Here is a 12344-nt window from a genome sequence, read left to right on the forward strand (position 1 = left end):
TAATATTATTTTTAATGCGACCCACAATAAAAAATCTCATAAAAAAATCAAATATTTATTTTTCTCTATTTGTGTGCATTAAAGAAAAACGGGTACCGTGCCCATCTGAACGCTAGTTCTACTAAAGATAAAATCTAAACAATCAAACAATACTAAAATTTATATGGCTTCAAATATAGAAACATACATAAACTTGCTCTATTATGGGCAATTACGGCCGGTATCTTGTCTTAACCATATTTTAAGAATCAAACAGAAACCTACAAACCAACATTGTCACGGATTGTATTAAAAATAGTAAGTTGTCTAACTTTGAATTATTTTAACAGTTCAACCGTATTTTTGTCACAATTCTAGTGATTTCTTAAAATCTTGCCGGTTTGAAATCCAATTTGATTCTATTTGTCATGGTAAAATTTCCCATGCTTACATGTAGTTGCGTTAGGTTTGTTAGTGTATTACTAATCAAAAATCTAACTCATTTCAAGCCTACAAAATTCTGGCAGTCCAACAGTATATATACATAGGCTAGGCCGAAAATGTGCTTCTATACAGACCAAAAGCTCAGCAAAATTCCAATGGCATGCTTGTTATCTCAAAACTCACTGCCTTTTACTATGTCCTCGTCTAAATCAGAAGATTCCTACCGTAGCAATATGCTGCAGTTGCAGTCACATGCAATCCGGGCCATGGGGTCCTTTATTTTTCTACTGCAGGCAATCTGGGTTAAATTCATGATCATGGCTATATCAGCTTTTGGCAGTTACCAACCACCTAGCTTCTGCTTATGATATGGTTTTGCCATTCCACAATTTCCGAGCACATGTTTTTATCCACTGTTTTGTATTTATACATACCTAGGAGTTGGAAAACAAACAGGTTACCAGCCCAGGTGAATTGGATCATCAGCGACAGCTTCATTTCCGAATATTGGGCCGTCTTTGCCATCTCCTTGTCTTGTTTTTCAGGAAGGAAAGCGGCAGTTCATCATTTTCTTGCATTTCGATGTTTGTGGGTTCAGTATCAGACACACCACCGTGCATAATAGTCTCCTTTTCAACCGCATTGATGGTTGGGGGTTCAGCATCAGCCACACCACCATGCAGAATAGTCTCTTCTTCAACGACAAGGAAGTTTGTGGGTTCAGCTTCAGCCACGCCACTGTGCAGAACAGTCTCTTCTTCGACAACATCGATGTTTGTTGGTTCAGCTTCAGCCACACCACCATTTAAAACAGTCTCCTCTTCAACAACAAGGAGGTTTGTGGGTTCAGCTTCAGCCACACCACCGTGCAGAACAGTCTCTTCTTCGACACCATTGATGTTTGTGGGTTCAGCTTCAGCCACAGCACCGTGCAGAACAGTCTCTTCTTCAACAACATTGATGTTTGTGGGTTCAGCTTCAGCCACACCACCATGCAGAACAGTCTCTTCTTCGACAACATTGATGTTTGTGGGTTCAGCTTCAGCCACACCACCATGCAGAACAGTCTCTTCTTCGACAACATTAATATTTGTGGGTTCAGCTTCAGCCACACCACCATTTAAAACAGTCTCCTCTTCAACAACAAGGAAGTTTGTGGGTTCAGCTTCAGGCACACCACCATGCAGAACAGTCTCTTCTTCGACAACATTGATGTTTGTGGGTTCAGCTTCAGCCACACCACCATTTAAAACAGTCTCCTCTTCAACAACTTTTGACATCGATGGTTCACTATCGTTAGAAATGATGGTTGGCTTGTTTCCATGGAGTAATGTAGATCCCTTTTTCAATATGGAGGGAGAGCAAGCATGGCATCCTTCAGTAACTTGACTCCATTTCTTTGTTTTCTTTCTAACATAGAACTTAAGAGGTATAGCATTGCCATCACCATTCAAATTGTGTTCAGCCTCTGATTTTCTAGTTGCATTTGTACCTTCTGGTTTTCTCACTTGTCTGCTAGAATCATCTTCTGTTTGCATTAACAAATCTTTAGTTCCACCAATACCACATGACAGAGACAATCTGTCTTGCTCACCAGATGGGATTTGATTTTCAACCTGCTTAGATACAGACTTTGTCCTAGAGGAAGACAAACCATTGCTGGCGGTTTTGGTACATTGAGATAGTTTCTTCTTTGATTTGTTGCGTAAAAAGCATGCAAGTGTTATGTTGTCTCCATCTTGACTTTCTGAACTCTTGATACAAGTGTTGACCTCGTCACTACATGCTATATTATCTACTTCCTTGGGCTGAGCCTTTTTAGCACCTCTTTTAGATCTCATTTTCTTGGGAACATTGCTCGGTGCAGAGATTGGAACACCACCAACACCAGAAGTCTTGACCCTATCATTATATGCTGTTATATATTGTACTTCCTCAGGACAAATTCGAGCCTTCTTCAAATGTCTTTTAGGCTTCTCTTTCTTGGGAACTATATCTTCTACATCCTCAGGATAAAATGATTTCTTTTTTGCATGTCTTTTAGGCCTCTCTTTCTTGGGATCTGCGCCTCGTGCTTCCACGGTACAAAGTTCAGTCTCCTTTCCATGTTTTTTGGACCTCTCTTCCTTGCAAATGCCGCTTCATGCAATGAATGGGAGTTAGAAACAAAGGTATAAAGCAACTTTCGATTTCAAACACTAAATGGCCAGCCAGCACAGTTTTCTGGAAAAATAATTCTAACCAAGCTGGCATCAAATATATATGTAAGTTAAGAATCAAAGGGAAAATGAAAGGGAGTTTAAAAAGAGGGTACCGCGACTTTCTCTTCCGCTTCCTTTGGAGTTTCTCAGCATCAACATCAGATGGTGGAACTAACATTTGTAAAGGAATGAAGTCATTCAGTGTAAGGGCTGGACGTTCTGATTCTCGATCGACAAAGTTCCTGGCAAGAAGAGACCTTTGCCTCTTTCTTGCTTCTTGTAGCAAAGGAACTTGTTCAGGACATATCACCTTCCATCTCCTGATCAATGAAACAAATATGTATAAGTATATACTAATATAACAAAACTGAAATATTTTTAAAACAAAGATTTTCATCAAAGTTCAAGCTAGACTCATACTTCCGACATTGAGAATCAGTGCGGGGAGGTACGTCTTCAGCCACCTTAGACCAGCAATACCCATACTTGGTGATTGCAGCTTCTAATCTTAAATCCTCTTCCTCAGTCCATCCACCCCATTTCAAAGAAGGATCCAAACTATTAAGGTATCTGGCAAAAGAATGCTCAATAAAATCAACAAGAACCTTAAACCATAAAAAATCAGTGTTGCCAAAATGTTCATAATAAAATCCATTACCTTTCTCTACACTGAGATTGAATCCGGCCAGGAACATATTTAGCTATTTGATTCCATTTCCTTCCAAACAGCGCAACTGCTACTGTAAGGCGTTCATCCTCCTCGGGTGTAAAGCTTCCTTTCCTCACAGGACAAATTGATTTTTTCCATCTGCATCAATTATAATTTGTTGCATTAGTACACAAAATGCAGCAGCAAATAAAAAACTTCTCTTGTTCTCCAATATACTTAACATCAATGCCAATTTCGGAAAGCAAGCATAGTTGACCGTGTTTCAGTTTTTTAAATCAGTGACTAGGATTTGCTATTTTCAAATTTAGTGTCATTTCATTATCAATAATAGGCATATCATTCTCATTTTATGTTTCCATAAAGCAACCTTGCAAGAGAAATAAAGGAAGGATTTAGAGGCTTAAGCCTATTCCAAATGCAGTTTAAGATGCATTGTGGTAAACAAGGCAGAAAATAATGCTAGGCCTCATAGACTAGCTTCTAGAAGTACACAACTTTTACACGAAGCAATTCATCTAATACATGGTAGCTTGGGATTGGAAAAACATAACATGTCTCCGTCTAAAAGTTGTAACCAGATATTCCCAGTTAAAACCAAAATGTAGCATCTGATACAACAGGGTAGATTACTGGTTTGTTACTAAAAGAACGGCAAAAGCTTGAAGCTGAAGTTACAACGGCATGATACTTCTTTTCGAAATCTTCCATTCATAATACCTGCAAGCTATACTGAGCTGAGTTTCAAACTATAGTGAGCTGAAATCTAATTATTGTTTGTTAGTCACTTATACCTGAAAGCCCACATGACATTCCCTTCAGAAAATATCAAAAATACAGGATTTAAAATCACAAACAGTTGTAAATGAAATACTTATGACTAGGCTTTAAACTAATTAAGAATAAGTACATCGTTAATTTAAGTGATAGGCTACCATTGAAATTTTTCTGATTCCGGATAATGGATTATTACCAAAATGCAAAAAATATATATAAATACAGTACAAAATTACAACAAAGAGTGAACCAACCTATTTGAGCACTGGGTTCCCGTCCGCCGTTCTAAAACAGAAGCCACCGACTGCCAATTACTCTCACCAAAATATGCAACAGCAGAACAAAGTTGAGCATCTTCTTCCTCAGTCCATTCACTATTTATCATCGAAGAATTTAAGCTCCTTTGGTATCGTGCCAAGCATTGAAATGGAGTCCTGTTTGTGGCCAATGATGCAGCAATGTCAAACCAATTCCTGATACCAGTCTCTTGGACAATAATCAAAAGAGACCTATCCTCTTCACCAGTCCATGAGCCATGATTGATCAAAGGGTCTTCACAATTCAACCACCTATGGTTGCAAATGTTTAGAAGAATTTGTCAAATATAAGTATGAGAATCCATCAATTCATAGATATATGTTATTCTATGATCTAAATTAGATTCAAACAGACATCTGTGATGACAATCATCACAGACACGTTAAGCACCACCATTATAAAAATCATTTCACGTACAGTCCCACCTGCATGATCTATGTTGATCTTGAACTCTTTTTGAAAACCAAAAAGGATAAACTGTCTGTGATGGTGATCGTCATAGATGTCTGCAATGCCCAGGAAGATATTCTTCATAGAAAGGCAGTGAACATGAAACAATAGTCAAACAACCGTGTTGAATATACAAATAATATAACACTTATAATTAAGCATCTGAAAGTACATCAATTGAGCATAATAAGAGACAAGCTGATCTTCCCTAAAGGAATGGTATGAGATTTATAGAACATCTTCAATACCCAAACCTAATTTACTGAACAGGTATGGAACATACATATACACTATAATCTTATGCAGGATCCTATTTCAGATCATTAGAACCTTATCTAGTCGCGATCTCCCCGACCCAAACAAAGAGTCATAGAACCAGTTAAATCAAGATAAAGAAACTGTATATTATTTAATGAAATTGGTGAGCTCAAGGCTCAACAATGGTGAAAATGGAACAAGAATATGTAAACCAGAGTTCTCTGAACTCCTAATCCAGAGCTAAGCTCCTAAACAAGAGAGAAATCTCTCTTAAGTCCTAACTGTTTTCTAACAAACTTTCTGAATGACTTCTTTAATCTTTTTCATTCTCTTTTATAACAGAATATTCCCTAAAATTAAGGAAATATCCTAACTAACTCTTATTACACTAAGGCCCAGACTCAGGGTCCTATCAAAAAGTAGGCCGGTATACAAGGTGTGACTAAAGCACAGTAGTACTATCTTAATTTTTTCTTTCACCAACCTCAAACTCTATGTTAGCATCTCTCATCTATTAAACATATAAAATACCATATTACAAAATGTTCAAATCACAGTAACTAAATAACAGAATCAATGTAGTTCTCATATTCATAAGACGAGACATGATATGAAGCATGAGAATAGAGCAATAACAAATCCATAAAGCACAAAGATTTATCATCAATAACCATCTTTACTTGCATAGAAAAACAGAAGTTCACCAATTAAGAAATACATACCGTGATTCACATTCAGCACCAGTACGGCCAGTAACATGCATAGAAGCCAATGGATCCCATTTAACTTTAGGTAAAAATGCTCTAATCCTCACTGGTGTGATTTCAAGACCTTTAAATGAATCAATTATGTCTCCGGGAGAGCACTCTGAACTGCCAAGTATAAGTTAAAAAATCAGCCCTCCATAATGGGAAGCATTGCAATGACAAATAGAACATTTATTAATATATGACAAAATAAATCTGATATTACCCCATTCTATCAACTGAAATTTGATACACTGTTTCTTGGAATTGTTGCTTAATTCCCTTTGAAAGACTCTCCCTTTCCTTATTTGACCACTTTTTCCTATCCAAAGAGAGCGGAAATCTTTCCAATACCATCTTATAGTTAGCAACACGAGAATTCTCATCTGGGCCATAACGCATTGCAGACACTTTCTTATTATTGTTCTGCCAAAAGAAAAAACAAATCAAGGATTACCATCCAATACTTACATTGGCAACACCAAGAATGTTAACTGCTATCTTATTACTAAGTTATCACAGTCTTTGTACTAGTTCATTGGATTTTTATATTGGGCTAAGAATATTGTTGCAACAGATTCAAAACCCTCAAGCCCCAACAGACAGAAACTCACATTATCCAAATAAGCAAAAACTGAATTTCATAAATCCAATCAAAGACTATAAAGAAGGTGACTGGATGGACATAATATAAGCATCCATTAAAACAGAAATTAACTATAGTTCTTATAATTTGCAAAATCATGTTCCAAGCGAAGGAAAATTTTGAGTAATATTCAGTCATATACCATATTAAAAATAAACAAACATCTGAACAGCAACAGTTAAATCAGAATTAATGAATATTAATATGAATAATGAGTAAAGTTTCAGACAATAATTCACATAACCATAGAAGCATTACACAACCAACCTTTGACTTTTTTGTTGCAAAAGACTTCTTGGATGATATTAACTGCACACGCGGATCCTTTTTCATTGATAAAGCACTCCCCGTTCTTCTATTGCATGAAACCTGGAAATCCTTAAGGATTTTAACTTTTTCCCTTAGCTTGTTGTTTACTTCAATTTTTGCTTCAATTTCAATCAACTTACTTCTAAGAAATTGCTGGAGAGCTCTATTCTTCGAGAGGACGTCAACAAAAGCTTGAGCCGACGGAGGAAATCTTGATCTTTTATTCAATACTTGAGAAGCCAATCCAGCATCTTTTTCATAAGTCTCGTCAAAATCACATGTATCAATCAGCAAATTGGTGTCATTATCAAGGCATTGAGAATCAGGACACATTTCACCGGCATCTGATCTGTCATTATCAAGGCATTGAGAATCAGGACACATTTTACCGGCATCTGATCTGTCAGAAATGGAGCACTTGGCAACATCCTTCTCAGCAATTAAACCCGTGGTCTGATCCTCTTCAGACCATGCTTCCCATCCACCTTCAAGGGAACCAGATATTTGTCACTGCCAAGTTTCTTTTATTAAAAGACTTGCAATGAATCACAGACGCCGGAAACACACACTCACAAGTTGATACCGGTAATAATTTGAAAAAATAATAAATTAAACATAGTCACAGTGTCGGTGTAAGTGTTCGGACATATAGACACACACCTCTTTTTAGAGGTGCCGGCGCTACATAGCTGGCTATTCATGTCAATCAAAACACTATTTTTTTACGATTATTTTTCAAAAAAAAAAAAACTAACTTTTCTACATGCATAAACAGAAAACAGAAAACAAACAATGTTAAGCTCCTATCACCATACACATGAACTAAACAAATTAAAGACAATGATTACTTAGCCCACAAGCTGCATTTTTTCCTTCAACGCGCCTTAACACTAACCAAAACAAACAAATTATCACAGAAAGTCACAACCCCAACACAAATGCACGGTAACTTACCTCTATCATAAGCGGAAAACCGTTTGAAGATGGAGCGAACTGTTTCCATGTCATCTTCATCATCGTCAGAAGCAGCTGCCGCCGGCTGCAGATGAGGAATAGAATCAATATTCAGACAGAGACTCTTAACTCTATTGAGACATTCACGGTCACTTTGTCCGTCAGAGTCAGAGTCCGCAGTACCGGTGAATGGGACAATTGCGTCGCCAGAGGCCAAAAGAGGATCTTTTTCATACGGAATTTCATCTCCAGAAGCCAAAAGAGGATCTTCTTCAGACGGAATTTCGTCTACTTTGAACTTACAGGCTCGCGCGACGGCGGCCATGTCTTCTTTGAGACCGTCGTCGTCGCTGTCATCGTCGTCGGTGGCGTTTAGGTCATTGTTATCTTGTTCATATTCGTCCGTGCGTGGTGTCATTGGATTGAAGAAATTAGGGTTGTGTTTTACAGAGAGAGTTGAAGTTGAAGTTGAAATTGAATTTGAAGGTGGTGCTGATGGTGGAGTGAAACGACGGAGCTGGTTGATACGACGCCGTTTCTTTCTGCTTTATTCGGTCGTGCGTTCTAGTGTTGCCGAATTCCAATTCTTCTCTTCCTTATTGGACTGAGTTGGGCCTCAAGTTAGGTTTCTTTTCCAAAATTTTACCTCAAACCCTTACATTTATACCCATACCCCCTACAATTTATTTAAAATGTCAATTTTATCCTTAAATGTATTTAAATAATTTATTATTTTATTTTTTACATAAGACTTATGAAAATTACATTCATACGTATATGTTTATGAAGACTTTGAAAGTGACTTTTAATATGTATCTTTTCGATATCGGATGACTTTACGAAAGATATTTGATTTATACCTAAATAAATTTCAAAAAACTTTTCAAAGGAGTTTCGATGTTGTTTGGAAAAAAATTATTGTACCGGAAACCAATGTCTTTCTATTTATATATTTGTGTGTGACGAAACTCTTTTGGATAAGATATCTGATGTATAACATTTGTGTATCGGAACACTTTTATCAAGATGTCCGATTTTCTTTTTTAAATTATTTTTTTTTATAATTTTTTTATGTTACATGTATGGAAATTACTCCACAAATATGCGATAAAAAACAAATATGTGTAGATGTTTCTAATGCATTTTCAACTACTCAAATATTCGGTACATGAGAAGAGGTGATAAGGTGTATAAAGAGGTTGGAATCATAAATAAATTAACTATTATTATCATTCACTCAGATACTGAAACAGGCAAGAGAGAGAGAGAGAAGCAACAAAGTAATATTTAGTTGTGATAAAGGTGGAAAATACAAGGATACATACAATGAAACACAAAATAAACCCAAAGTAAACATGCATAGCAAATAGTAAAGCTAGAAGCAAAGCAAGACATGTATTCTTTTGTATTTTTGTGGGGTTAGTAAAGCATAAGGATATACACAAAAGTATTTGATGATCTTGATGTTATGCAAATGATATAAATGATAAGGGATCTTAGGGGTGAAAATTAGGGTATTACACTGCAGCTCTAGGTTATAACATTTCAGGCCTCAAAGGGATAAGTCCATCCGTGTGCATGTACCGGATAATGCTGGAGGAAGATTCTAAACCCCATAGAGAACATCAAAGAAGGATAAACCCTATAATGAGTGATGTGGTAAAAAGAGAAGTGCTGAAATTACTAGAGGCTGGAATAATTTATCAAGTTTCTGATAGTAAGTGGGTAAGCCCTATACATGTGGTACGTAAAAAGAGAGGTGTCACAGTCGTGTAAAACGAGAGAGGAGAACAAGTAGCTAAACGTATAAAAAACGGTTGGCGTATGTGCATCGATTATAGAAAACTTAATAAAGTAACAAGGAAAGACCATTTCTCTCTTCCATTTATTGACCAAATGCTTGAACGTCTAGCTAGACATTCTTACTTTTGTTATTTAGATGGATACTCTGGATTTTTCCAAATTCCTATTCACCCCGATGATCAAGAGAAAACATCATTTACATGCTCTTATGGAACGTTTGCCTATAGACAAATGCCATTCGGACTTTGCATGCCCCAACTACCTTTCAACATTGTATGATGATGATCTTTCCTTGACGAGATCATGGAAGTATTCATGGACGATTTCTCGGTATGCAGATTCAATTTTAAAAACTGCCTAGCTAACCTAGAAAGAATTATAGAACGGTGCGTGGAAGTGAACCTCATTCTAAATTGGGAGAAATGTCATTGTATGGTCACCAAAGGTATAGTGTTGGGACACATAGTATCTGAAAGAGGCATTGAGGTTGACAAAGCCAAAATAGAGGTTATAGAAAACCTCCAACCACCTAAGGCAGTTAGGGAAGGCTGAAGTTTTCTTGGACATGATGGTTTCTACCGACGCTTTATAAAGGAATTTTCTAAGATAACTAAACTTTTAACTGGCCTCCTAATGAAAGACGTTGAATTTATTTTCGACGATAAATGTCTCGAAGCATTCAAACACTTAAAATAGACAATAATATCCACACCTATTATGCAACCTCCTGATTAGAACCAACCTTTCGAAATTATGTGCGATGCAAATGATTACGTTGTTGGTGCTGTTTTGGGGCAACGAAAGAACAAGAGATTACATATAATTTATTATTCCAGTAGAACCTTAGATGTCGCCCAACTTAATTATGCCACAACCAAAAAGGAACTCCTCGTTGTTGTTTTCGCTATTGACAAATTTCGATCTTATTTAGTCGGAGCCAAAATTATAGTTTACACAAATCACGCAACCATTCGATATCTGTTAAGCAAAAAGGACGTTAAGCCTAGATTACTTCGCTAGATCCTTTTGCTACAAGAATTTGACTAGAAGATCTATGATAAGAAAGGCACAAAAAACGTGGTTGTTGACCACCTTTCGAGGCTAGAATATTTAAAACCAGACATAGTACCCATAAATAATGACTTTACCTATGATAGACTTATAACAACAATCAAAACTAATCATAGTGATGACCCCGACCTTTATTTAGAATTAAACATTGAAAATGCTCTAGCAGTAACAAACGTACCTTGGTACGCTGATTTTGTAAATTACCTAGCTGCCGATATCATACCCTTTAACCTTAACTATCAATAGAAGAAGAAATTCTTTCACGATGTGAAACACTTTTATTGGGACGAACCCCTTTTATTCAAGAGAGGTGTAGATGACATATTCGTCGTTGTGTGCCTGAATAGGAGGTAGAAAATATAATCAAACATTGTCACTCTGTATCGTATGGTGGACATGCAGGCATATCTAAGACTTGCTCTAAAATACTTCAAGCAGGCCTTTTCTAGCCAACATTGTGGCACGATGTCCATACCTACATTGTAATATGTGACTGGTGTCAACGCACTGAGAATGTCTCAAAACATGATGAAATTCCCTTGAGAAATATCCAAGAAGTGGAACTCTTCGATGTCTGGGGAATAAATTTCATGGGACCGTTTCCATCATCAATGGGAAACCAATACATCTTAGTAGTTGTTGACTACGTGTCTAAGTGCATTGAGGTTGTAGCCTCACCTACCAACAACACTCATGTGGTCATCAAATTATTCAAAAATAACATATTTTCTAGTTTTGGAGTACCTCACCTTATTATAAGCGACGACGAATCGCACTTCATATCAAGAATCTTTAATGAACTTCTAAGTAAGTATGAAGTTAAGCATAAAGTAGCAACAACCTACCATCCGCAAACTAGTGGACAAGTAGAGGTGTCGAATAGGGAGATTAAGAAAATCTTAGAAAAAATTGTTTCAATATCCAGAAAAGATTGGTCCCTAAGACTACAAGAAGCATTATGAGCTTATAGGACCGCTTACAAAACCCTTATAAGAACAACTCCATACAAGTTGGTTTACGGAAAATCTTGTCACTTACCCTTTGAGTTGGAACATAAAGCCTATCGGGTCATCAAAGCCCTTAATATGGATTACTTAGCAGACAATGACAAGCGCATTCTCGACATCCATAGGTTAGAAGAACTATGTCGCGATGCATATGAAAATGCCATTATTTATAAAGAAAGAACTAAAGTGTGGCATGACAAGAGAATTGTTCAAAAAGAATTTAATGTAGGCAACCATGTACTTCTCTTTAATTCTAGATTGTGGCTTTTCCCTAGTCAGTTACGCTCAAGATGGACTGCCCGTTATGAGGTCACTAAAGTCCTAAATTCTAGGGTAGTAGAAATCCGAAACCATTCATATAGTCCTTTCATAGTAAACGGACAAAGGTTGAAACACTATAAAGAAGGTGACATCCTTACCTATTACTCTTGTCATACTTTGATCGAACCACTAATTGCTACTTCTACAATGTGAGTTCTATTATCATCCGGCTAACGGCGTTAAATAAGCGTTGCGTGGGAGGCAACCCACGACCATTTTATATTTATTAATTTATTATTTTTGTCTTATTTTCCATTATTTTCAAAAGGTGAATTATTTAATTTATTATTTGCTTAACAGGACTGACTTGTGTGATGTTTATGTTTCAGGTTTCAGATTCATCCCTCTCCATATCACATTCTTCACTAACCATATTTTTTAGGATGCAGAGCT

At 36.7% G+C, this 12344-nt stretch overlaps 1 protein-coding gene across 2 annotated transcripts; it reads right to left on the reverse strand.

The window, feature by feature from the left end:
* Positions 1–360: 360 nt before the first annotated feature.
* On the reverse strand, positions 361–8358 carry LOC127108559 (uncharacterized). Of its 2 annotated transcripts, none has more exons than XM_051046016.1 (9): positions 7750–8358; positions 6754–7280; positions 6067–6266; positions 5817–5966; positions 4323–4637; positions 3283–3432; positions 3045–3194; positions 2738–2944; positions 361–2562 (listed from the first exon to the last, which is right to left on the reverse strand). In XM_051046016.1, the coding sequence occupies exons 1-9, from the start codon at positions 8165–8167 to the stop codon at positions 918–920; spliced, it is 3762 nt and encodes a 1253-aa protein (XP_050901973.1). In that variant the 5' UTR covers positions 8168–8358; the 3' UTR covers positions 361–917. The 2 variants fall into 2 exon arrangements, with proteins under 2 accessions (XP_050901973.1, XP_050901977.1); XM_051046020.1 differs by having other exon boundaries at positions 6754–7305; positions 7750–7898.
* Positions 8359–12344: the final 3986 nt, after the last annotated feature.

This window comes from Lathyrus oleraceus, chromosome 1, assembly GCF_024323335.1.
Source record: "Lathyrus oleraceus cultivar Zhongwan6 chromosome 1, CAAS_Psat_ZW6_1.0, whole genome shotgun sequence".
NCBI lineage: Eukaryota > Viridiplantae > Streptophyta > Magnoliopsida > Fabales > Fabaceae > Lathyrus > Lathyrus oleraceus.